At 40.6% G+C, this 25,151-nt stretch overlaps 1 protein-coding gene across 2 annotated transcripts; it reads right to left on the bottom strand.

The window, feature by feature from the left end:
- Positions 1–926: 926 nt before the first annotated feature.
- Positions 927–23,974, bottom strand: UBE2D3 (ubiquitin conjugating enzyme E2 D3). Of its 2 annotated transcripts, XM_084203763.1 has the most exons (8): positions 23,561–23,847; positions 9,357–9,420; positions 9,240–9,271; positions 6,695–6,772; positions 5,755–5,860; positions 4,299–4,392; positions 3,744–3,793; positions 927–2,695 (listed from the first exon to the last, which is right to left on the bottom strand). In XM_084203763.1, exons 1-7 carry the CDS (start codon positions 23,582–23,584, stop codon positions 3,745–3,747), a joined length of 447 nt encoding a protein of 148 aa, XP_084059889.1. In that variant the 5' UTR covers positions 23,585–23,847; the 3' UTR covers positions 927–2,695; position 3,744. The 2 variants fall into 2 exon arrangements, with proteins under 2 accessions (XP_084059889.1, XP_084059888.1); XM_084203762.1 differs by lacking the exon at positions 3,744–3,793 and having other exon boundaries at positions 928–2,695; positions 23,561–23,974.
- Between the last annotated feature and the right edge of the window lie 1,177 nt (positions 23,975–25,151).

Genomic DNA, 25,151 nt, shown 5'->3' with positions numbered 1-25,151 from the left:
GTTTCAAAGGAACCAAGATCCACTATATAGTTTTTAGACTACCAGTGGTTTTGGTAGGTACTCACTGAGGTAATCAGCAATTAAACTTTTTTTTTTTGTAAGTCTCAGAATTCTTCTTCACCATGTCCGTTTTAGCTCCTGTCTACCAGCTCCTCCCCTTGCCCCCCCCCACCCCCCCTTCACTTGAAGAGGAAGCCCAAATGTAACTTTTGTACAACAAGCCTGCGCCAGACAGGGCTGAGTCTGCTTCAAGGACAAAACACCTCCCACTTCCCACTTTGGACCTTCAGCATGCTTCTAGAACTTCTTCAATCCATCCTCATTCTTTCATCAAAGTATACACTTGCTAATTACAAAAAATTATTATCTTGGGAACATAACAGAGGCAAAAAAGAAACAGGTACTGGTCCAAACAAGACTTCCCTCTTCCATGTAATATTTTACAATTTTTTTCTTCTTCCCTGACCCTTCATAATGCACACCTCCTTGTGTTCTATAACACCCGCAGCCTTACACTTCACAAAACATCTTCCTAGTTGATCATATAAGTGATTTCAGTGGCTGTGACTCCCAGGACAAAGTAATAAGCATCAAATTAACACAAGTATAAAAAACAATTGAGACCAGCACATTTTTAAGCTTAAAAATATTAACTTTTACCTCAGTTGTCATGCTACTGGCAGCTGTATTCCAATTTTCCAGCAAAATGGTGTAAACTGGTTAGCAAAGCAGAAATGAACTGCAACTCCGCCAGCAGATTTCAGAAAGTAGTCATTGAAGCATGGACTGCGAAAGAGGGCCCCAGTTTCTAAATTCCAAGCCAAATGAACTTGAATATTTCAAGTTCTCTCATAGTTCAGAACCAGAACAAACCATGTCCAAACTACATGTTCAAATTTTTATAAAAATTAAGGTTTAACATTTATTTTACATCTAGCTTTCCACATCCATGTGGGGACAAGGAATCAGAATGTACATAACTATAAGCAGTGCAAAAGTGGTGCCAGTGAGAAGTCACAGATGCACAATAAAGTGATAGTACAAGACTAGAGAAAATGAAGCTATGGAGAATGGAGACCAAAAAGATTAAACAAGGAAAAATATGAAGGAGGAGGGGAGGAAAGAGTCAGATGTTTAATAATGCCCTTGTTGCTGAAAGATAAACTAATGGACCAAGACAATGTTTCTTGTAGAACAAAAATCCAATAGCAATGAGTCTTTATTCACGTTTAGTCACCTGACATGAAGAAAGTGTCTGTTGCATTAAAATAGTCATCAATGTAAATGGCAGCATGGCTGAACAAGTCCTTTTCAATGGCAACGAACATCCCACATAGTAAAGTCACTTCAACACAGCCTCATGACAATTCCCACATCAAAACAGTACTTTATTTTATAATTTTTTTGCCTCATCATTACCCCCACATTAAGATCTTTCAGTTGTCAAGTGTACAAGGTGAAGAAAAAGGTTCTCAGTCAGCAAACACAGGTGCATCAGGAAGTATCTCCACAATACACCGCTTCAGATCTGCTGGGTCCCAAGTCCATCCTTGAACGCTGGGCTCCCAGCACCAAGTGCAGCCCCCTACTACGGCTACACGACTATGTTAGCTTATTAATTCTGCATCCACCAGGCCGAGCAATGTGCCAACCTGCAACAGACTGAGCATTAGAACTGAAAATGGCAGAAGAGTCACTCTATTGAACTTTACATCATTATTTGATGTTAAACAACGAGGCAAATGCCAACAGTATATACAAAAACCAGCTTTGCTTTTACAAAAGATTTTGTTTCCCATATTGATTAATCCAGGCAGCTAACTCATTGGTTTATGCAACTTTATTGAAGAAAATAAATCAATTACTAGTAGAGCTATTAGTTGATCACTCATCCATTGACAACTTGCATCATTTATTCAGTGCTATATTAAACAGTGTTTTGGAAGACAGATTAACTAATAGCTCCAAGCCTCCTAACAAAATTTAAATGAATTACAAAAATGTTCTTAAACCCTATTCTGGAATACAAGGGATGTTTGACTTCCAATTTCCATTCTCTGTAAAACAAGAACTGGTCATTCCTTTATTGACATGCATAAGATACATCACATTTTCTGTTCTGCTGATGCTATAGATTCAGTACCAATTCTCCAGACACATCAGTTATGAGCAAAAGTATATAATGAAACCTCAGTTCTCTAACACTGGAAGGTTTGGAACAAGATGGATGTTGCTACAGCAATTTTACTTCTTTGATGGGAGAAAACTGAACATCCATCTCCCCGCCCCCCTTCAGGTGGTATCTTCAGTATCTGTTAGAGCAGTGAGGAATGTTTGTTTGTTTTTAATCTCATAACCAAGTTAGAATGAAGACATTGGCCACATAATACACATGCTCCATTAAAAAAAATTCTGAATCTTGGGCAATTGTTCTTGTGTAACTACTTTACAGATTCTAAAAGCAGTTATTGTCCAAAGCTGGAAGAACTAAGGTCTTCTCAGATGAGCATGTGCATGAATGGAAGGAGGTAAAAAAATAAAAAAGATGAGGTCTGATAGGGGAGCAGCCGGATAAGAAAATCAAAAAAGGAACAGTAATTTAAAGTTTATTCCAGCTATAATGCAGGTTATTCTGACTTTAAGGTAGCATCACATGGCATACTTCTGAGTCCATTCCCGAGATATTCTGTTGTACCTGCAGGCAAAATCAGGAACTGAATTAACATCAGCATGAAAATGACAATTTCCTAAGCAGTTTATGATTAAATATGATTTTATTCCCATCTCTCTATTCTCTTTACACCGTGAGAAGTCTTTTTCTGTACCAAGATATACTTAACTCAAAAAAAATCAAACAATTCCCTCCCTACACAAATTAGGATAGATATTCTCTAGATTTTAGGAAAGCCTTAAAGTCAAGACAAGCAAATTTGCTAGAAGTCTGTTACTAAAAAAACAACTGAAAGAGAAGAAACAGAGACTATCTGGGATGAAATAAACAAATATTTCAATTGAATATTGTTCTCAGGTTAAGATTACAGTATATATCCCATGCTATAAGTAAAGATTATTTGGTTAATATTGTCACTGGATACAAAATGTCAGATTTCCAATTTTAAAGAAAAACAACACTAACCATATCATTGCACTGAATATTTTTTTCACACAAATATACTGCTCAAAATTTTAAGACTATTTAAAGTGCACTACTTCCACAGGAACTGAGCTGACAATTAGTTAACACAACTCCATGCTTGTCAGTAAGAAGTTAATTATTAACTATACAAGCAAAATACAATTCCCATCCATTTCCAAGTTCATATGTGGAAGACAGACACTGCTGATTAAAGATAATTGAAATTTGGATTGTCTGAATTCAATAATGTCTATATTTGAGGTCTTGCTACAAGGTGCCACTTTGAACCAAATTCTGACAAAATCTGGGTAAAATACTTACCAGAACAAATTGACAATGTAGCTCAGAACTCAGTAATTACTTCATACTACTCAGTAATTACTTCATACTAACTTTTTTTTTTGACCATGCAAGAGTAGTATCTGTGAGAAATAGTGACTGGCCAATACATTACACACTAACCACAGATCAAGCTGTTAAATTTCCACGTTCAGTAACTGGTGCATCCATTATCTGTTAGTTAATCCAGTGCCTGAGAGCATGCAGCACCCAAGTGCTGACAAATTTCCATTTTGTTAAATGCACCATAATTTGCAAATATTCTTACCCTACAGCATAGCGTATTTCTCTGTCCACTCTCTTGCTAACCTATTGTACCTAATTGGACAAATGTATTTAGCATTAATATAGATAAAACCCCAAAAATCTGCTTCATATAATTCTCTCTGTGCAAAATGTTAAAGATACCTAAGGAAAATAAAGTTGCTGCAACACAGATGGGGAAAAAATTCTGCTGCCCATTTTCATGGGAAGAACCAAAATTTAAGGCCAAGCTGCTGCCAAACAAAGGCATCACAACAACAAAAAGCTGTTCAAAAAACATTATGAAGATCTAACTAGATTTATGCATGGTAAGCAAAAAAAGAGGCAAAATATATACTGTAAAATACTTCCACGCATGTGAGAAAAAGATAAGTCTCTTTCACCCATAAACTTCAAAGATGCCAAGCTCCTTTGTTTTTAAATTATGCACTACTCACTTCTTTGACACATAAGCTTTCTCCATCTCAGATCTTCACAAAAGGCTCACTGAACACAACTGCTGTCTGACAATGAACTCTTAGTCTGTTAAAACACCAGTCTTGCACATTTCTCTACTTACTTGTCTCTGTCTGTTTTATAGATACGTGCAATCTCTGGCACTAGTGGGTCATCTGGATTTGGATCACATAACAGTGAACAAATGGATAAGAGAACTGTAAAAAAAAAGGCAATCTCAATAGCGAAAGAGGAATGGCAATCTCAGAAACAATGGAGCACAGATCTTTACATTAGCACAATGTCGTCACAGGACAGAACCTACAGAACCTAGAAGTATTTTCCTGATAAACAGCCAATATGAATTCATAACTCACTCTTAAAGAAAAAGCCCAGACTAACTTAAAGGTTTGTAAGAACTATTTGCTTCCTATTTCCCAGTACTTACAGCTGTCAGTACACACACGAGAACAGCACTGTTGTCCCCTGCACCATGATGTAACGTAGCAGCCAACACAAAAGCACATTATGTACTCTGATGAACAGCATACCCATGGTTCTTATCACTACAAGTAGAAAATCCTCAAATTTAAGTTTTTAGTTTTTAAATCAGACTGAATTCTTTATTTGTTGTACATAAGGCAAGAATATTCTGGTCTGGACTGATAAAACTACAGGCACGTTGTAAAAGTCTCAGGAACACTGTTGTGGGCAACCATGAGGACTTCATTTTCTACTCTCACAGAAGCTTTAGAAGAAAACAGTGAAGCATTAAAATGTAGGGGATCCACATTCAAATAACAAACTGACTGTTTGGACAGACAGGAATTACAAGTTCTATAGACAAAAGGGCACTTTGAGGGATCTTTTAAAGCCACAGTGACCAGTGGCTTTGAGGCAAAACAATTAGATCATCATGAAAATATTTGAGAATTATCTGTTATTTACTGTAGTAAAATTAGGAAAGCCACAAATCTTCTCTTGCAACACAACATCAATTTATCACAGGATATCAGAAAGATCAGTAAACTTAGTTCATTAAGTAATGCAATGCAATGCCTGTGCATTGTGGTAGACAGCAGAATGTATCAATACCAGATTTATTCATCTACCACAGATATGCCAACAGAACTACGCATGTAACTCTAGGCAGGATGAAAAAATTATGCAAATTTCAATATTAAAAACTGACTTGAAATTAATCTTTCATTAAATATGTATGTGTATCTACATGGGCAGCTCCAAACAAGCAGTTTCTTAGCCTTAGCTTGAACACCCCAACACAGGCTTAGTTCAATCTAAATACCAGCAAATTCCTCTGGGCCCAAGCTGGTAAATTTTTCCAGGGATACTGAAGCAAGTAAATGACCAGACAAGGCCTTAAACAGCCACATATGAGAAAGTGTTAGAAGAAAAAAATCCATTAAAAATGCAGAATCATCAAACTGACAAAACGCAGGCTTGAATGAGGAAGATAAGTTAAGGGAAAATCAAAGAGATGGTTAAGAACTTAACACAATCAAAGCTAAAAGCACAGTATTCAGCACAAGATGGAAAAATTTCTCCTTCACAAAAGTTACCTTTAGAAATAGTTAAAGCAGGAGACCACTGTGATCTTAGAATATCAAGACAAATGCTGCCATTACTGTTAATATTTGGATGATAGATTCTTGTTGTAAATGCAACCTGCAACAAAAAACAAAGAAACAAAGAGTGCATTGGCATCTATGACAATAACTGCACCCATTTTGCTCACTCAAGCTATCAGTCAATTCTGTTTACCCTAAAAGAAAAGGATTAAGCAATTAAACTGCATCAAATTTAGGGAACTGCACCCAAGCCACAAGCTCTGAGTCTCCCACTACTAGGCACTTTTTTCAATGGAGAGAGGGCAAGTATGAGTGTTTTAATCCCAGCTGCCTTTGATGAAGACATCCAAGAGCAGTGCCTAAACCACAGTAACACTGCTGTCACAGAGATACGAAACTTCCAACACTGCAGTGACTCCAAGGGTAGGCCTTCCCATTGACTGAAAATTGGAAGACAAAGCTAATGGCTGATAAAGCTACGAAAAAAGAGCATATTTTGCAATTACTGTCAAACTCCTAACAAGTAGCCCCTTCACTTGATTTTAGGCCCTCAGCAAGTAAATCCCTACCCGCCACGTCACATTCCTACAGACCAATCCAAACAGCTACACTAATATTTGCCAGTCCCCTCGGCAATAATTCAATTATAGTAACACAAAGCTAATGAAGTCTTCTTATCAATTCAGAAAAGCAGAAATGAACCCAAATACTTTAAGACATTTAGAATTCACACACATGGATTTGCTCATAAAGAACATGCTAACCCAATTCCTGTGGTAGTCAGAATGGGACCCACACATCCAATAGATGGTAAGAATGCCCAAACAGAAGTGAGAACTTGACAATATTACAATACAGAGGCTGGCAATTTCTGTCCTGTACTCAGTTCTTTAAAAAGCATTAATTTCACAAATTACACGGCAATACTTACCTTAGGTGGTTTGAATGGGTAGTCTGTGGGAAAGTGAATTGTCAAGAAGAATACACCACCCTGATATGGACTGTCGTTCTGTCAAAGCAAACAAATAATTCTCCTATTATCATCTTTAAGACCAAAGATCACTGAAGATCTTGTTTTTAAATAAATGGAGAGGAAATTTGCTTAAACCAAAATGTTTAACCCACCAATACAAGTGAGATATAATTAAAATTCAAGTCTTACTTCCTAAGCTAAGTAATACAGAACAGACACACATCACTGTCCATGTGGACTTCTCCAAGTTAATGCATCGTAAAACCCAGCAGCTCTGACAATGCACTCAGGACTACAGGGCAGAAGCATTCAAATGCTTCTAAGATAGCTCCAAGAAGTAATGTTAACAGAATGAAGGTCCCATCAGATTAAAAAACCTCCAGTTCTTTGTTTGGAGCTTATTTGTTGTGACCACCCAAGTTTAGAGTGACCGCGGACTCCCATTCTCTTCTAAATTCTGTCCTTAGCTTCAGCCCAGAAGAAAACCTGTGAGTACACAGCTAGATCCCTGTTTCTTGAAAAAAAAAACCAAAAGACCCCAACAAAAAAATCTTATCCATCCTACCAGCACAACCAAAAAGATAAAAGAATAATCATAATTCAAGTGATTTTTTCCTCTCTTTCTGTATTAGAAATTCACTGCAATCTACTATGAGAGAGTATTTCACATCTCCCTTCTCCAAGGAAAGAATTACTGGGATAATTCATTCAGGTGTCAACTATAAGCAGTAAAGCAACATGTTGGAAGCAAAAAAGATGATGGTAAGAAGAAAAAACTAGAGTGACTAAATAGGGATTAGATAAGTTAGTCGTTACAAGAAGAAAGAAGCAAAAGGTTTTTAACTCAAAATTACAACTAAGTTTCTGAAATAGAGCTAACAATTGTTTAACCTGAAGAATATTTTGCTGTTAATTCTGGACTCAGGGCTAGGGAAAATAAATTTGAGGCATACACAGTACACTTCTGCATTATTTGTAAATAGAATTCTCACCTTAATTGCAAAAACACTTCACCAATGTAAAGAAATAACTATGTATTACTTAAATACCAGAGAAAATCTGCACCACAAGACAGGGGACTCAAACCCTCAACATGCAGATTATACCCTATGCTGTCTCTGATAAAATCTAGTGATCAAGATAGAAACGCTTGTATTTGGTCAACAGATATCATATGAGGCCTTAAGGAGTGAAAAAATACCAACTCTTTCACTGGACATATTCTGAGGATACATTTTATCAATTCCAGAAACTCCTCTTTAAAACATGTTAAACCGAAGCACACTCTCATACACCTATCCAGGAAAATCACCATATCCTATTGCAGAGGTGAAGATCAGATTGGTTCTACAATCCCTGTCTGTTATTAAAGGCAGCACCACAGCAGCACTAGAACTACTAACACCACACTGACACACTTCTGTCAGGATACTGCCCAATCTGGAAACAGGAACGCAGACCTTCTGACACCATGAAAACCATATGGGGGAAAAAAGGAGCTGTACATTATTAAACCACAAGAGAAAACTAAAAATAATAATCCCAATTTAAATTCAACCAGCACTTAATACCTCGTGACCATGAAGACACTGGCCACATAGAATCATCATATCCAGTGTAGTGCACAAAACTCCTTGCCATTTAAGTAGGAATACAGCTATTGAACAATTCTATCTTTTTGAGGTACCTAGTTACAATCAATGATGAGCAGGTACTTTGGGATGAAGAAACATTTTTCAGTCCAGTGAACATCTAACAGACACCTCCTAATAGCACACTTGTAGCTATATGTAAAGCTAGGGTAATTCAGCATCACTGATATTTAATGCCTACTTTGTAGCCTCACCAAAGGCCTGTCTTCACAAGATACAAGTTTTGTCTTTTAAATACAGGTAACCAAAAAATTCCAGATGTGAACTGCTTCCAGGCTGTTTTCAACAAAAGCAAACATTTGGCTTCCTTAATGAGGAAAAAGTCCCATTCAAGTTACAGATGCTTACGGAACATTGAACACCGACTTCCTTTCTCCAAGCATAACTAAAACCGCACATTTCAGTGATTATTCCCTCTTCTATTCTTTCAAATATTCAAGATCTCAGCATTACACCAGATCAAATATGGATTCCCTTCTAATATCCACAAAAACATCCCAACTAATTCCTGACAGTAGAACCAGGTCCTAGTACAAAGTTCATGCTAGATTAAAGCTTTAGAAAAAGTTAAATGCAAGCAAAGTTTCTAGATATTTAGTAATAAATATCTAGAATACTTAACATTGCTCTAGAGATTATTTCAGTTGAAATACATGTCCTTGTAAAAACACTGCAACAACAAAATAACTGGTGGGTTTTTTCCCCTCCCTCACTTTCCTTTACTGTAATGAAGACCTCTAGAACTTAAATTGGATAAGAGGAGCTAACAAAAGTAAACCAAAAACCCCAGAGTTTTCTCCTCAGTAGGAACTACTCATTTAATATTACATCACAAGAATCAGAATACTTACAGGTCCCATAATTGTGGCTTGCCAATGAAACACTACAAAAGAAAAACTCCGCATTATTATCTAGGCATGATATGCTTTGAGTCAGCAGAACAAAACATAAAACTTAAAGTCACTTACTGTCATCTCCAACAGGACCTGCTGAACACTGTGCTGGAGGATCACGGGCTAAGTCACTAAGTTCCTTTAAGAAAACAAAAACAAAAATCGTAACTTTTACTTCATATCTAGCAAAACCCTTTAACAGTTTTTCCATATACAAACACAGAAGAATGTGCAATTAACAACTCTAAGAACCACTATATCAGTATCAAAAATGTTTGTAACAGACAAAGAAGCACCAAAACCCCCTATGACTACAATGACTATACCTTTCCAAACACATGTATGTCACTACTGTGAAAACACTCCTGAAGGAAGGAACACTGCTGAAGGAAGAAGCAGGACACAAAGCCTTAAGCTGGCAAAGTCTAATCACTTTTTGATTGAGATTTACAAGAACTCAGTCTAGAGAAGCCTGAAGTGGAAGGAGAGAAACCTGCTGATGAGTCTACATGAAACAGGAAGCACTCTGTATGTAACATCTGACATTAGAACTAAGAACAGAAAGAAAAAACCCCACAGAAACTTGGTTTCACTTTACCCACTACCTGCATCAGGGATGTACCTCACAAAGATCAAAACAGACAGGAAAATTCAGGAGGCTCACAAGTGCTGTAATCAGGCGAAATATCTGTATTTTTTATTTTAAACTTCGCATTTAAGACAATTATGCCTTTAAAATAAAAAATTACTGAACTGCAGGAACAGTTCTCTCCCTCCCCCACTACAGAGGAATGGAAACAGACATTTCATATGGAGGATTCCTTGTGCAGTAACAATATTGTTGTGAGGAAACAAAGAAGCCCTCCATTAATGCTCCACAAGTCATTTGTTTGGACAGTGACTTAAAATTAAATTACACTTTCAGTCAAAGCATGTAACAACCACCTTCTTTCTCCCCTGCTCTTCCTTGACTCCAGAAAGGGCTTCAAGAGCTTCTACAGATCAATCTTCACCTGTCAATGTATCTAGAAGTCCTGATAAAGGCAAACTATTCAGCCCCTCTTTCATACATTAACAGTTTCACACAAGTTGGTTTTTTTCCTCTGGAAGTCTATACAAGCCATTCAACCAAGAACTTTGTCAGACATTTAAGAAAGCCAGGCATACCTATTACGCTGGAAACATATGCATACTTGAACCAGACAGCTAACTTTTGCCTGGGAAGATCCTAATGGACATCCCTAAAGTTTCACAAATTCTGCACTCCATAAAAATTTACTAAGTATAAGCCAACACAAAATGAGGAGAAAACCCCAACTTATGTTTCTTGTAACATAAAACACCTTGTTCTTTGGTAAGATGATAGCTCCTGCAAACACAGAAAGAATAACACCACTTCAACATGTGCAAGTCCATACACTAAAAAAAAAACCCCAGCACAACCAACCAACCAACCATCCCCCACTAAACAACAAAACCACATCACCCAAAGCACAAAGCAATCCCATTCCCTCCAAACACCACGAAAATTTAGTCCCAGGTTTCCCCTCCCTACACACGTTAATTCTGATGAATTTCCCAGTTCGTAATATTTCCATTTTGCACTGGCATCACACTGTTTTACAAAATGAAACCATATCAGTTTTGATAAGCAACAGTACAATGAAGCTAATAATAGTACAGCTCATTTCACTGCTGCTGTTTGTAGAAGTGTGGGAAACAGCTCTTTCCAGATCATCACAGTACATGCATTTAGAATGAATTTTGCTATACTCTCCAAATATTACTGGAGGGCCTGATGACAGACTTCTTTGTGCCACTTAATATCACTTCTTAGATCCATATGTTGTTCACTATCCTCCAGAAAAATTTGCTAACTTAGATTTAGGTTATTCATGTAAAGGAAAACAATAAACGTAGAAGAAACTTCTGATAGTTTTTTTTTTAATTTTCAGGGCATTTTTTTTTTTTTTAACAAATACAGCAGGTTTTGTTAATCAGGCTTATTTCTCATGAAAATGCATTTTCCAGTTCTAAGAATGAGCAATCATTTCCAAAATCGGAGAGGAAAAAAGATATCATGTCCCTTGAAGTAAGCTGTAGCAACAGAATAAGCAGAAAGACACAAATCTTATTATTTTAATGCAGTTGTACAGTTATTACTGGATTTAATAGAAGTACCCTTAGATCCTCGAGTTTTTTTTAAAACTCTCACAGGGACTAAGAACTATGAAGACTCTTCATGCCATTTATGAAAATTATAAAATTAAGTAGCATGAAGACAAGGATGAGAAAAGATTAGCATAAAGTGGACTGTCAAAGACATGTGCATTAGACTAGAGAGGTCTTCAAAAGGTACTACTATCTTCAGAGAAACAAGAATTCAGTACTCAAGATAAAAATAGGTACTTTACCACAGCAGGAAAATTAATAATTCAACATCAATAATTCAACCAGGAAAAGTAATTGCAGATGTAAGACATAAATTAAATTTAGTAAGTTCCAGTGATACATTTGTGCAAAAAACCCTTTGGTAATACTAAAAAAACCTTAAAAGCTGAAACAAATGAGTTTCAAAATTCCATGCTCCAATAATTTCAAAATTTATGTCTATACTCCTTTTAACTACTTGAACTGCTCAACATAACAAGGTAGCAGTGACCTTCATTAACGAAAGGACTGAAGTTTTGTCTGGTCTAAAAAACCTCAGTAAAAGCAGTTCAATATACAGATACTGCTGGGAACAAATGATATACCAGTTGGCACTTCATCCACAGAGCAAGTAACACACCCACTAAATTTGGGGGAAAAAAAGCTGAGGTGGCGCATACTCTTGTACTTGCTTCTCCAGGGTACTATGGTCAGAGAAGTCTGTAGTAAAGCTGTCTGCTTCAGCAGAGTGCAAAGGGCTGTAGAAGAACCTGGGCAAACATGAAGCAAACCCAGGTTCACAGTAACACCAGACCTACTTCATCTCTCTGTTGAGTGACACTTCACATCTACATAAAAAGGGGAGGCTTTTTACAACAAGGCAGTGGAAAGTTCTGAGTAACTTTTAAAAGCACCTCCTTCTGAAAGCTACAACTCTACTGAACACAACAGGCAAACTGGAATAACTGGAAATTGAACAAGCAGAGGCACGTGGGCTGTGAGATCTGGAGTGCAGTTGAAGCATTTTGTTCAAGGAAAGGAAGGGGCTTTTTTTCTTTAAAAGGGTTCCGACTCAGCAATACAAATACAAACCTACTTTCTTTCTCAGCTTAGCTACCAAGAGGAATGATTCTAAAACAAATAAATATTGAATCAAATATTTTTTTGTTTTTTACATATAAGAGCTTTCTGCTTCTCCTAATCCTTCTACCATACCTACTTCTCCAACTTTGCTTCATTTTTTAACATGGTTTCAAGTAGTACTTTCCCTTTCTCAAGGGGTATTAAGCTACATCCCAAATTTTCTTTAAAATCCTCAAAATGGAACCCACATTTTCCTGGAATCAGTTGTTACAGTTTTTCACTTTAGAGGTGGCTTTAAAGAAAAACCAAACCAAAACTTCCAAGCAGCAAATGTGAAAGACTACATAGAAACAATAACCCAAATTTGGTGCCGAGTGTCACACACCATGCACCTATCGGAAAGGATTAGTCTTGAATTACAACCGTGACCAGCGGTCTCTGTCACTGCCAGAGGTTTCCGGTGCAACTCCAGCATGTCACCGTTTCTGTGTCCCAGTTTCCAAATATAAAGTGTGATAGTTCCTACCTCTCCACAAGGATGATTAGTCACTCAGCATTTTACAGACTAGAACACTGTTAAAAGAGTAAGCACCAATGCTTCTGTTAGAGGACAACAGTATGTAACACAGACAAGGAGCAATATGTGTACAATTCTACAACGGTTTTGGAAAACAGGGATCAATAGAAATAAAAACAGCAGTACCCATCACAACAGACAGATCTGCTCTAACATAAATTCAGCACGTTGTTCTCTGCCAGTTTCATATTAGGTTGCTAGCAAGATTCAGTTTCACTCGTGAAACAGCCCCATTTTTTATCTCCTCCCTTCTCTTTCACTATACATTTATCAGAAAGCTAACAAAAAACCACAAACCAGTATATTCAAGGAAAAAATGCTAATAAAAAAAGCTAACTAAAAAACCTGCTTGTTTTGCAGCAATATAATCACAACATAGAAAATATGGCTTGTGCTTCAAGCGAAGATTCAAAACTTTGACCTGTGAGAGCGACTGCAGGACTATGATCCTACAATAAAACCAGAAGTATTTTTCTTTTCTTGACAGAAAAGTCGCTAAAAAAAAACCCCTCAAACAACTCCCCTCTACCAGCTATTTAAAAGATTACAGAAGTCATTTAAAGAATGAAGAAACTTTAAAGACTGAAAAAGGATATCTCAACCAAATATGCATGAACAAGAAAACAGAAGTTTTCAGGTCCCAGAAAATTCTTTAAGAGATGACAGCCTGGTGCCTACCAAGCTGCCTTCTTGCAAGGCACCAAATAATGCAGCATCTGCACCACTTTCTTCCCATTTGTCAGATTCCATACTCCCTGTAGCATTACCACATTTTTTTAGTTTAAGCTGGAAATAGCCAGGCCTTTCTTTTAATGATAGTGACAGAACATCACTCCGACCAGAATGACTGAAGATTGCCCTCCACGGGCCTTAATTCACAGTAACATTTAATATTGGTTCATAACAAAGGTATTTGTTAAAATTACATACTGCAGCTTTCTGGTTTGTACTCAAGAAAGCGTACAGGGATTAATTTAGAGGGATTTGCTTTAAATTTCCAGAAACAATTTGGAGGACATGAAAGGTGATATGCAGTTAAATCAGAAGTTAAGAAAAAATAAATCAACAAACCACAACACAAAAAACCCAAACAACAACCACCCACTATGCACACACACACAAAAAAAACCCCACCCCCCCAACTCAAAGAAGCCCAATCCAACCAAAAACAGGACAAAGAGAAAAACGAACACTTAGGCCAATCAAAAAAATCAACATTCATTAACCTAACTGCTTGTCTAATGATGTGTCAAACAGGATACTTCAAACTCTAGGCAACCAAAAATTCATCACTGCATTAGTCTTACTCATTAGCTCACAGCTGAAAACAGCTTTAAAAAAGAAGGAAGGATTGGAAGCAGCTATAAAGGGAGGGGAAGAACATTTAAGCCTGTTTGAAGATTAAGAAGTGTCAAGCAGCAAAGAACTACTGCCTCATCCCACACACCTGCATTTGAAACATTCATTTCAGCATGGAAATTAATTACACCTGGAAGCAGAAAATAACAGTTTGTAAGGACACTGAATGTGGATTTCTAAGCTGAGTAAGAAAGCAATGGCATAATAGACATCACAAAAGAAATGTAACCAGCAGAAAATTATCTGCTTCAAACAAGCCAGCCTTTTGGCGAAAAATAAATAGATAAAAGCAACGTGTAATGGCAGTGCAAGATACAGAAATACATAGGTTCCTCTTGATTAAAAAAGGACAACTATGCAGAGAAAACACATGAAAAGCAGTCAGAAAAACAGCAAGGACAATGAGCACAGCAAGGTTTTTAAGAAACCCAAAACATAATTAGCAACGTAACACTTGTAATTCTCCCTATTTTGGTTATTCTTCTGCTTTTCATGGTTCTCCCTTCAGTCCTTAGTACTGGATTTTTCAGCCTACACCTGACATATTGTTTGTACAACGTCTAGCAGTAATACCATTGTGGTATAAGAAAAGACGAACATTGAAATATTCATGTTTTAAGCCTCACACTCAGGGAAGGAAATGCCAGACTGCTATGCCACTGCAATTAAATCACTCTGTGTACTTGGACTGTGATATAAACTACTCAGGTGACTACCTACTATCTCTTCAAAGAACCTACCTTTCAGCACACAGGCCCTTTGTGAATGCGAGTATTGTCTACAGCTGTTCTCATCTGTTCTGGGATCTGGAAGGTGTACAATGCAGGTAATGGTTTTTGGGAAAATTCAGAGTTACTGCAACTAAAAATGGCTCTCTATTTATTCCAATGTTTTGCAGAGTAGTTGGACAGATCCAAATGAAAAAGGAATGCAGTTACAGACTTTGCTTTCCTGGTCACTCCCTAAAGGCTTTCAGAACAAACTTTAAAAAAAGGTGGCAACTACACACGTGTAGCTGTGCTTTGAACCGAAAAGTACAGTTTGCTTCCCCTCAAGTAACCAAAACCACAGAAGCTGTCTTACTCAAGATGAAGAAAATCTGACTGCTTAACACACAAATTCTGAGGTATTATAACAATTACCATACCCTGAAAACAGCAGAGCTTTTATGAAAACACTCCTGTGTCAGTGGAGCATGAGGACTGTACACACTGGCTAAAGTACATTGAAGGGGCAAGTGTGAAATGAAGCACTGGTTAACTACGGAGTCATTCATGACAGTTGGGTATTTTAATTCTACCATTTCCAAGCTTTTGAATATCAGACACTGAAACATAGCATGACTTTTCCCTTGGGAGGTTTTTCCTGCAAGAACCACAGTAATCTTTGGCTCTGTAACCCAGGACTACAATGCAGCCCTCAAAGAAGAGGGTAACCGGTATACACAAAGGCCACACAAGAAACACCAAGATGACCTTGCTAAAATCAAACAGAATGACTGGGAAACAAAGGGACGGGTGCAATTCAGTACAGACAAATGTAAACTGATGCAGGTGGAAAGAAGTTTATACCTGAAGTACAGCACCCTGTCCTGATGGCTAACTCTCAGAAATGTGATTTGGGCATTGTGCTAGACATTTTCACACCAATGCTGCCTCATTATTCCTTAGATGTTGGAGTTTGGCAGCATTATGCAAGAGCCTCCCACTGTTCAGGGCACAGTGACTTAGAGCAGCATTTGACACATAACCAGAAGCAGCACCTGTACACCCTGCACTCCATGTGACAGAAGAGTCCCAGAGTTTGCCAAAACTACACAAATAACAACTCTGGAGACTGGCAGTGTGCAGGACAAGTTTTTGTAGAAATGACAAGTGGCCTTTATGGGGCACAACATCAGTCAGTCTGCACCTTCTGAAAAGCCACAACAATTATCCATGTTCGAAAAAAAATGAGGACGGTGCAACAGTTATCAAATTAGTATTCTAACAAGTAATGCCACATCTGTAAACAGCATGGTAAATTCACTGTTTAGCAATAGCTTGATATATTATTCTGAAATTTATTAATTAACCTAATAAAGTCTGAAACTCAGCTATCCTTTTAAAAAATTGTCTTTACTTTCACCAGTCCATATTTTGTATGAATACAAAGATACATGTGAAAGTTATTACAGTATACCCTGGGGGTGAAGTCTATGGACACAACTATGTGGGACTGACTATACTGCCTTAGCTACACTGTATAATGACCTTATCATATATTATATTATGCTATTTCTGAAACTACCCTTCACAATCGTTCTAAGGGCCTGTCTATAGGATTAGGTACAGTTATACACAAAATCAACTCACACCAAGACAATTAAACCAACCACTACCAAAACAAAACACAAACAGCTGCTCTTACAGTTGAGTTCCACCTCGGCTATTTAGAGAATAGTGATGTACAGAAGGATCTTAAAAAGTAAATGAGGAAAGCTTTTAAGAAAAAAAGTTTCAAAGCATCTTTCTGAGCAGACTGCATCCGGAAGTAGGGGAGTAGAAGGGGGTCTAGCTCATGTGGCAAACTAATTCAGGAGATCCTCCTATATTATTCAAGGCAAGAAAAAATTACAACTAAGGCTAAAAAGAAAAACAAACTTTGCATTCATCTGATTGAAGAATTTTTTTGGCATTACTACTCAAATGGGCCACCAAAGGTTGAGAAGTACTGTCTTTGAGCAGTGCACTTATTTATTAGACACTTAGAAGAGCTCACAGAGGCGATGAACTCTAACTCCAGGTTACAGAGAAAGCTCACTATAAAGTTAACTGAACATTTAATACAATCTTCTTGCCTTCCTCATCAGAAAGACCTAAAGCACTTCAGCATCTGCACTCAGTTCAGCTGGCAAAAACTCTGGGGTCCAGATGGTTGTGGAAAGGTTTAAATGTTGGTCACCTTTATCTACTAGGCTGTAACATTTGCAAAGCAGTCCACAATCCTCTCATCTTGCTTTCTTAAGACCATAATAAAAATCTATCATAATTACAGTGGAAAAAACTGCAGGAGATCTTGAAGATGTCTAGTGTATCACACGTCTCAAAAGGATGATGTTCAGAACAAAGGCTTCCTTTACACAAAAAATTTAATACTGAAGTTTACTGTTGGTAAAAATCCCCCTATTATCTATTTAGCTTTCAGTCCTGAATCCTGCAATGCTCTATTAAACCTTGTCCACATCCAAGTGTTTTACAAAGAGCTGCTAAAGGCATAAACACCAATCTAAACTTGTGAAAGTAATTTTAACTATTTTTTTGCAAACCTTCCCCAACACAACTACGAAGTTTAATCCCATCTGTGCCCTATAGAAGAGCAGTCAAGAGAAACTGGCTTCATTGTTTGGGTTTTTTTAAATCTCCTGCATTTTCATTTAGAGTTTAAGACATTAAATTTATATTCCTAAGTTTACAAAACTTTGTCAAGCATGTGCAACTCTACACAATTTAAGACTTAAAGACCAACTCGGCAAAAAGCAACTGCATTTAAAAATGCACTACTGACTGCAGTTATATACACACACACACACTCTCACAGCGCTGCTTTCATTTCTTAATTTTTTTTTCCTGCATATTCTACTGTCAGGTTACTACATTGAATCAATCACAGGAAAGAATGCTTGTAACTCAGCCCTTTCAATATAAGCTACAGCACCTCAGCCTAAAACCATCAACAGAAGTCAGCTTATTCTGAGAGATCAGACCTAAGGCTGAAGTGCAGACCTCAAGGCCCCATCTGCCAGCTCTGATGCACAGGGGAGGGACCTACACAAGAGCACAGGGCAGACAGTTAAAGTGGAAAAATCTTCATATTTGCAACAGAAAGACTTATCAGGGATGGTGTATCATGCCTTACTCCGAATGACACAAAAGCTCAACCCTTTCCCACTCCACCTTATCAGCTGTCACCTGACATCTCAGGGAAGGTTAAGAACCTCCATCCTCTCTCTCGTCCAACAGTTCAACCCAGTGGATGCAGAGAACACATCCACAGGTAGGGAGGGCATTACACCAGGCTGGAACTGGGCTCCACAAGGAATAGTGAGATACCTTTGGCAAGGGACAGTTTACTGCGCAGTACCCAACAGCTGCTGCTTACAACTGTTTCCATCCTTCTCCATTCCCTTACCCATTATTTGTGAGCTCAGAAAAAAGCCTGAGAACTGCTTACAGACTGGGCAGGAAGTCGAAGGGAGCTTGTTCTGTAGAGTTCCACATCAGGCCTTCTGTAGAAGGAACTCACACTAGGAATAACAGCAAAAGCACACTTATTTTCAAAATGAGATCTCTCAAAGCCTGAATGATCATAAAGATCATAAGCGCTGGCCTTTTTACTCTGTATACATTATCCCACCTAAATCCTTGATATACTGGATGACTCTTTCTAAAGTATGCAAGAAGCACCCGTCTAATGGAATATTGATCTCTGAAGTTCTTTAAATCACTTAAGTGAGATAACAATCCCCATTCTCTTCCCACTCCAATGGACACATTTAAAGTTCTATGTTGACTGGGAACTTGTTTCACAAGCACTGTGTTCAATTAACAAGAGAAATCTTTAAGTTATCACAGTCCAAACTTTCTAGCTAAGGAAGCATCAGTTTTCCTCTCTCATAAAAAAATGACCAATTCTTAAAACATATCCAATACTTCATTAATAAATGCTGGCCTTCATTACAGAGTACCAAACCTACCCAATTAAGAAACATTATATCCATTTTAATGATATTAATTTCATAGTAGAACTGTCACTTCCTTTAGGATAAGCTAAATCTTAAACAGAATTTAAGCAATGACAGATTTTATCTAATGCTAAATATTTTATTCTGACTCTAAAAAAAACATTTAAGTTCTTCAATACTAGGGCCTCCCAAACTCCGTTACTGCAGTATTATGATTTAAAAACCAACCACTGCCTTCTGGCTCAATGTGACCTTCTTACCACCGAGTGATAGTTGCGCTGAATTACCCACTCAAGGCAGGGCCTTAGTCTAGCCCTGGATATCCACAATAGTTAAATGAAACTACAGTGAAAAGGTAATTCAATACATGTAGAGAGCATTTACAAAGGTTTAAAACATTTCAACTAAGCTTACATCAACTGAATTTCACTAGCTAGCTAATCTTAACTTTCTGAGCACCTAAACACACAAATCCAGACTTATTTCTACACATTCATTCAAAGCATGAGATCGATCACGTAACTTCAACTTTGAGAAAGCCCAGTAAACAAAATCCAAGGCTGCCTGCAGAAGTGTTGTGTGTTTCATCCAGAGATGAAAACTTAATTCCAACCATCTTTACTATAGATTGTTTTTTCATTCAAACTAAGTTCAAAATAAAACAGTAGCAAAAGTAGCAATAAAGTAATAAGCAGGCTTTCCAACTCTTTGACTTCAGTTAAACTAATGCAGATTTCCATGCAGTCCTCACTAATGCACATTACACCTCATCTCTGAAAAATACTGTATTTCCAGGGTTAGCAGCATTTCTTACTATGAGCATTTGGAGAAGGGGGGTTAAAGCTGCAATTAATTATACATCTAGAAACAGTGCTGGAGGCTATAGCCTGAGGAAAATAGTTAATTTGGTCTCCACTCCACTAGTGTCAATGGAAGCCTTCTATCTGTACTTAAATAGTAATAAATGGTTTTGCCACCTTCAGCCTTTAGCTTCCAGGATGTCAACTCCACTTAAGATTTACTAATAAATTATTCCAATATAATGATGCTGGCTTGCGCTATGCTTAATCAAATGGCCATAAAACACAGCAGGCACAAGCCTTCTTAAGGCTTACACAGAAGAGACATTTCATGCATACATCTCCTGTATTAATTCTATTTTTAGCCTATCAAGATCACTTAGGCCACTTACATTACCTCACTTTAATGGATGCATACAGCAGTGATAAAATGGATGTGTGTACCAACGATGTACCATTTCCAAGTTTTCCAAGTTTTATGCATTCCTGATTCCTTACTCCTACATAAATGCTTCCCTGCTACCAGATCATCATCATTTGAAGCGGAAGCTCCAGCATGCTGCAGCAATTACAGGATGTGTTTTTAGCAGGCACCATTGACACTTCAGACCAAGACAATGTGCCACAGCATGCACCAAGCATTTATATACATGCTCATAAATCAATGTGAATTTCTTGATAATTCTGGAGGGGGGGGAAAGGGGAAAAATTTCATCCTCAGGAAAGAAAGCACTCAATTTTATGGGAAAAGAACTTGCTTGTTATCATAAAACAACTGCAAAGCAAGCCTTATCAAGGACAGAGTTTTGCCAACTGAACACAAGCTGCCCCCCGAGCAGATAGCACTGATGCCATGACAAACTCCAGAATAACAATAATCTTTCTGGGATTGGCTGTGTACCTGACAACTATTTCAGTCTGGGGAGTGCTTTATACAGGGTGTTCCAGAAGCAGACAACCCAACACATAAATACTCATTTACTTTCATTTTCAAATCAGAAGTAGAATTTGCCAGTTATGTCTTAAGAGTGGTTGCATTTGGAACGTGTAACAGACTTCAAATTAAAGATACACACACAAACAGAGTCTCAAAGTCTAGTTTACTCAATATAATGAAGAATGTTATTTTGTTTGATATGTCAAGTCCACAAAGAGGGAGTCAACCTAACAAATTGAAACTATCTTCACTGGTACATTCAGGATGTCATCTGCTGCAGGAGACAATGAATTCTAGTCCTGACAAGTAATAACACAAACTAAATCAACTATGGTGATTACAATGTTCTGAGGTCCTGGTTTCTCTTCACCCTGTTCTCATCTACTGCCAAAGACACACTACAAAGCAGCATAGAGTTCCAAGGTCTGATCTGTGATCTTACAATTGGAAGACAAGGAATCCCAGCTTATCAGTGACAATGCCGTTCTCTACGGGCTCTACTGGTTGACAGGATTAAAATTAAAATTACATTCACAACCATTTTGTTACAGAACTGGCCCTGCTGTTTTTTTATGTCAGCATCAACCCCTGTAAACATTTGTACTGGAAACCAGCAGAGGAAAGAAACCAACGCACAAAGAATGGTTTCATTTCACAAATAAAGTTCATCTTCCAGGCTTGCAAATACAAAAACCAGAACTACAAACTCCATGTGAATTCTGAAGTGCATCTTGTAGTGTGGTGCGATGAAACTGATAAAAAAACCCAAACACACACACACAAAAAATAGGCAAAAAGAAAAACCCCTAACTCAACTATCTTCCCAATCCTTAATTCTTGCAAGAGTAAAGCAAGAACCATCCGACTACACAGTGCAATAGAGCGTAAGGACCAATACAAGACAAGACTGCACACAGCAGGCCAAGACGCTGAAGTCAGAGATGACTTACTGGTTCAAGAGTCACGCTGAATCGTTTCCAGGTTCTGACCACCAGATTACTACATAAGTGGGAGTTTGTCTTGGTTTACATTTGACAATAAATTCTTACCTGCAGCGCCTGAACGTGTTTCATAAGCATGAGCTGATGACAAAGCATACCAGGGAGTATCCCAGCTATGTTTCAACTCAAGTGATATCATCCACTAATACAGGGAACAAGTTTTGATGGCAGATTCGAAAGGAATTGTTTTGAAATTCTTGCCAGAGCACAGCCATAATTCAAAGACAATCCATTCAGCTAGCTACCCAGAATGGATTTAAAATTTTCGAGGAAAACAGTACTATCCATTCACTAAAAATATTATAAAAATCGCTTTTTTTGTCTAAAATATGACCACAGGCACTGCGTGAAATTAAAGCGAGACTAGCAGGCGGCATGAAGTTTACACACTGTCTACAAAAGGTGTTTTGTGCACTGAAATTCACCGATTTCAGGACACACTGACGTTCTGCCATCTTGGCAGGCTATGAGATGACCAAGAAACTCCTCTGAGCTCTTGAAACACGTAAATGCTCCACGTAGCTCGCGTAAGAAGGAGCACAGACCAACAGCGACTTCCCGGTTACGCCGCTGCGCTCCCCATCGCGTTTTGCCATTACATCCCAGCAATTCTCAAACCTGCCGAGACAACCTAAACCTACTTAGGTGCAACTTCACGCCGGGAGCCTTCTTACCCTGGGAGCGGTTTAATAAAAAACAACCACCGCCACACACACAAAAAACAAAACAAAAAAAACCCTCAAAAACCAAAAAAAAAAAAAAAAAGGAAAAAAAGAAAAAGAAAAGGGAAAAAAAAAAAGAAAACCAAAAGAAAACCAAACCATTAAACTTTCATCACCTCGGCATTTTTTCCGAGTTAGCCGCCGCGAAGTTGCTCCACCCGGCTCCGATTGTGCAACGGGGGGGAGGCGGCGGCGCGCAGCGCGCTCCCGCCGGGCGCGGGGGGAAGCTATTCCCGGCCGGGCGATGGATTCCCGGGTGTCTGGAGGGCGCCGGGGCAGCGGAGAGGGACGACTGCGGGGCGAGGGGAGCGCCGCGGTGGCTGCTCCGTGTGTCCGTGCCGCGTTACTGCGGAACGCGAGGGATCCCGGAAAGCGCTCGGGGCAGGCGGACCCGCCGCCATCTTACAATGCGGGAGAGAAGTTGCACAGCAGTGGGGAGAACCCGGCCGAGGGGCCCGGCTGCTGCCCCGGGCAGCGCCTCCATCGCGCCGAAACCCCTCGGCACACACGGGCCGGCACCATCCGGGCCGGCTTCGGCGGAAGGACAGCGGCAGCGACCCCGGGCTGCGCTGACATCCGAGCGGCCCACGGAGCTGCCTCTCTCCGACCTCCCCCCCCCCCCCCGGCCCCCGCCCTCAGGAAGGGGCCGAGGCCGAGCTCCGAGCTCAGGCCCGGAGAGAGCAGCAGCCTCGCAGCCCCAGCCGGGCCGCTGCCCCGCCGGAAGGAGCCGCCGCTTCCCGGCCTCTTCAGCCTCCGCCTCTCCACCCCCCCCCCCCCCCCCCTCCCCGCCCGTCTCCTCCAGGGGCGAGGAAGGCGATGGGGGAAGGGGAAGAAAAAAACACCCAAAAAATAACAATAAAAAGAAGGGCGAAGCGGTGAAGGGGGGGGGGGGCGGCGGAGGAGGAGGAGCCGCGGTGCTCACTCACCTTGTTGATGCGTTTCAGCGCCATTGTGTGTGTGCGAGTGCCGGGCCCGTCTACGCGCCGCGGTGACTCCGCGCTCCGCTCGGGGGGCCGGGAGGGAGGAGGAGGAGGAGAAGGAGGAGGAGGAGGAGGAGGAGAACGGGGAGGAAGGCGGAGAGGGGGGAGGGGGCAGCTGCTCTTCTCCTTCCTCCGGAAACAGCCGGGGGGGCGCCCGACCGGCCGGCCGGCCGCCCGAACTTCTGCCTGCCTGCGGGCAGCGGGGCCGTGAGGCTGCCGGGGGAGCGCTCCGCCCGCCGCCGCCCGTCACGGCCGGGAGAGGGTGCGAAGTGCCGGGAGAGCCGAGAGGCGTCGCCCGCCCAGAGAAGAGCGAGAGAGGAAGGGCGAGAGAGCCCCGCGCTGCCGCCGCTGGCCAGGCCCGGACGCCGCGGGAGGGAGGGAGGCGGGGCCGGGCCCGGCACGCCGCCGCCAACGGCTCCCAGGGGCGGGGCCGAGGGGCGGGGCCAAGGGTGAACGGGCGGGGCAGGGGAAGGAAGGTTCTGGGGCTGCCCGCGGGCGCCGCCGCCTCGGGACCGCTGTGCGGCTCTTCCTGTCCGCGGCTCCTGGGGGTTGTGGCGGCTTCGGAGTTCGGCGGCCCCCGGGGCTCGGCGGCGGGCGCGCACCGCTGACGGCGGGTCCCGCCCCGCCCGCCTCCCCGCGAAATGGCGGCAGCGGCCGGATCTAGGTCCGCCCGCTGACGCGGCGGCGCGGTGTTCCTCCGCGCGTCAGCTGTCTGTCAGCGCCGCGGAGGGGTCACCGCCCGGCCCGCGCCCCAGCGGCTGGAGCGGGGCTCGGCCCGCCTGGCGCCTGGGGAGAACCGGCACTCCCGCGGACGCCGCCGTCCCGGGAGCGCCTGGGCACGGAGCAAGGCGGGAGCCCCAAAGCGACGGGGTTTGCAGCGTTCGCCGCGGTGCGAATGACGAAGCTAAAGCGCTGCTCTTCCCCAGGAAGAGCGCGGGCCTGGTCACGGGCCCGGGCGCTTCCTTTTAGTGGCATATCGGCACACACGAGGATACCAAACCAAATGTCTCAGTATAGGGGAAAAAACATCACCAAAGGGAAGATATGGTGACGTGGAATGTCAGTACAAGGGCCAGACGCATCAAAGAGAGTCATATAATCATCAAAATTGGAAGTGACCTTTAAAATCATAAAATCCAACTATCGCGGGACATTGCCGCTAAACCATATCACCCAGTGCCAGTTACACCTTCCTGGGCAACCTATTCCAATGCTTGACCACCTAAATATTGAAAAAAAATGTTCTAATATCTATTTTGAAGCTACCCTGTCTCACCTTAATGCCGTTTCCTCTAGTCTCCTCACGGTGGGCAGTCTATAAGAGACTGACCTCCACCTCACAACAACCTTTGGGGTAGCTCTAGAGAATGAGGAATAATTATTTTATTTACAGAGATACCATCCGTGGCACTTTCTGCTTCTTGGAGGCTTTTTATTTTGTGCAGCACGGGTGAGCAGATCACTCTCAGCCAGGTGGTTTTTTCTCACAGTAATAAATTGTGCAGGTTTATACATAGTTCTCTGCATGGGGAAGGAC

Source organism: Fringilla coelebs (assembly GCF_963513975.1).
Source record: "Fringilla coelebs genome assembly, chromosome: 4".
NCBI classification, from domain to species: Eukaryota; Metazoa; Chordata; class Aves; order Passeriformes; family Fringillidae; genus Fringilla; species Fringilla coelebs.
The sequence above is the reverse complement of the archived record's forward strand: the minus strand, read 5'-3'. Positions and strand labels throughout refer to the sequence as shown.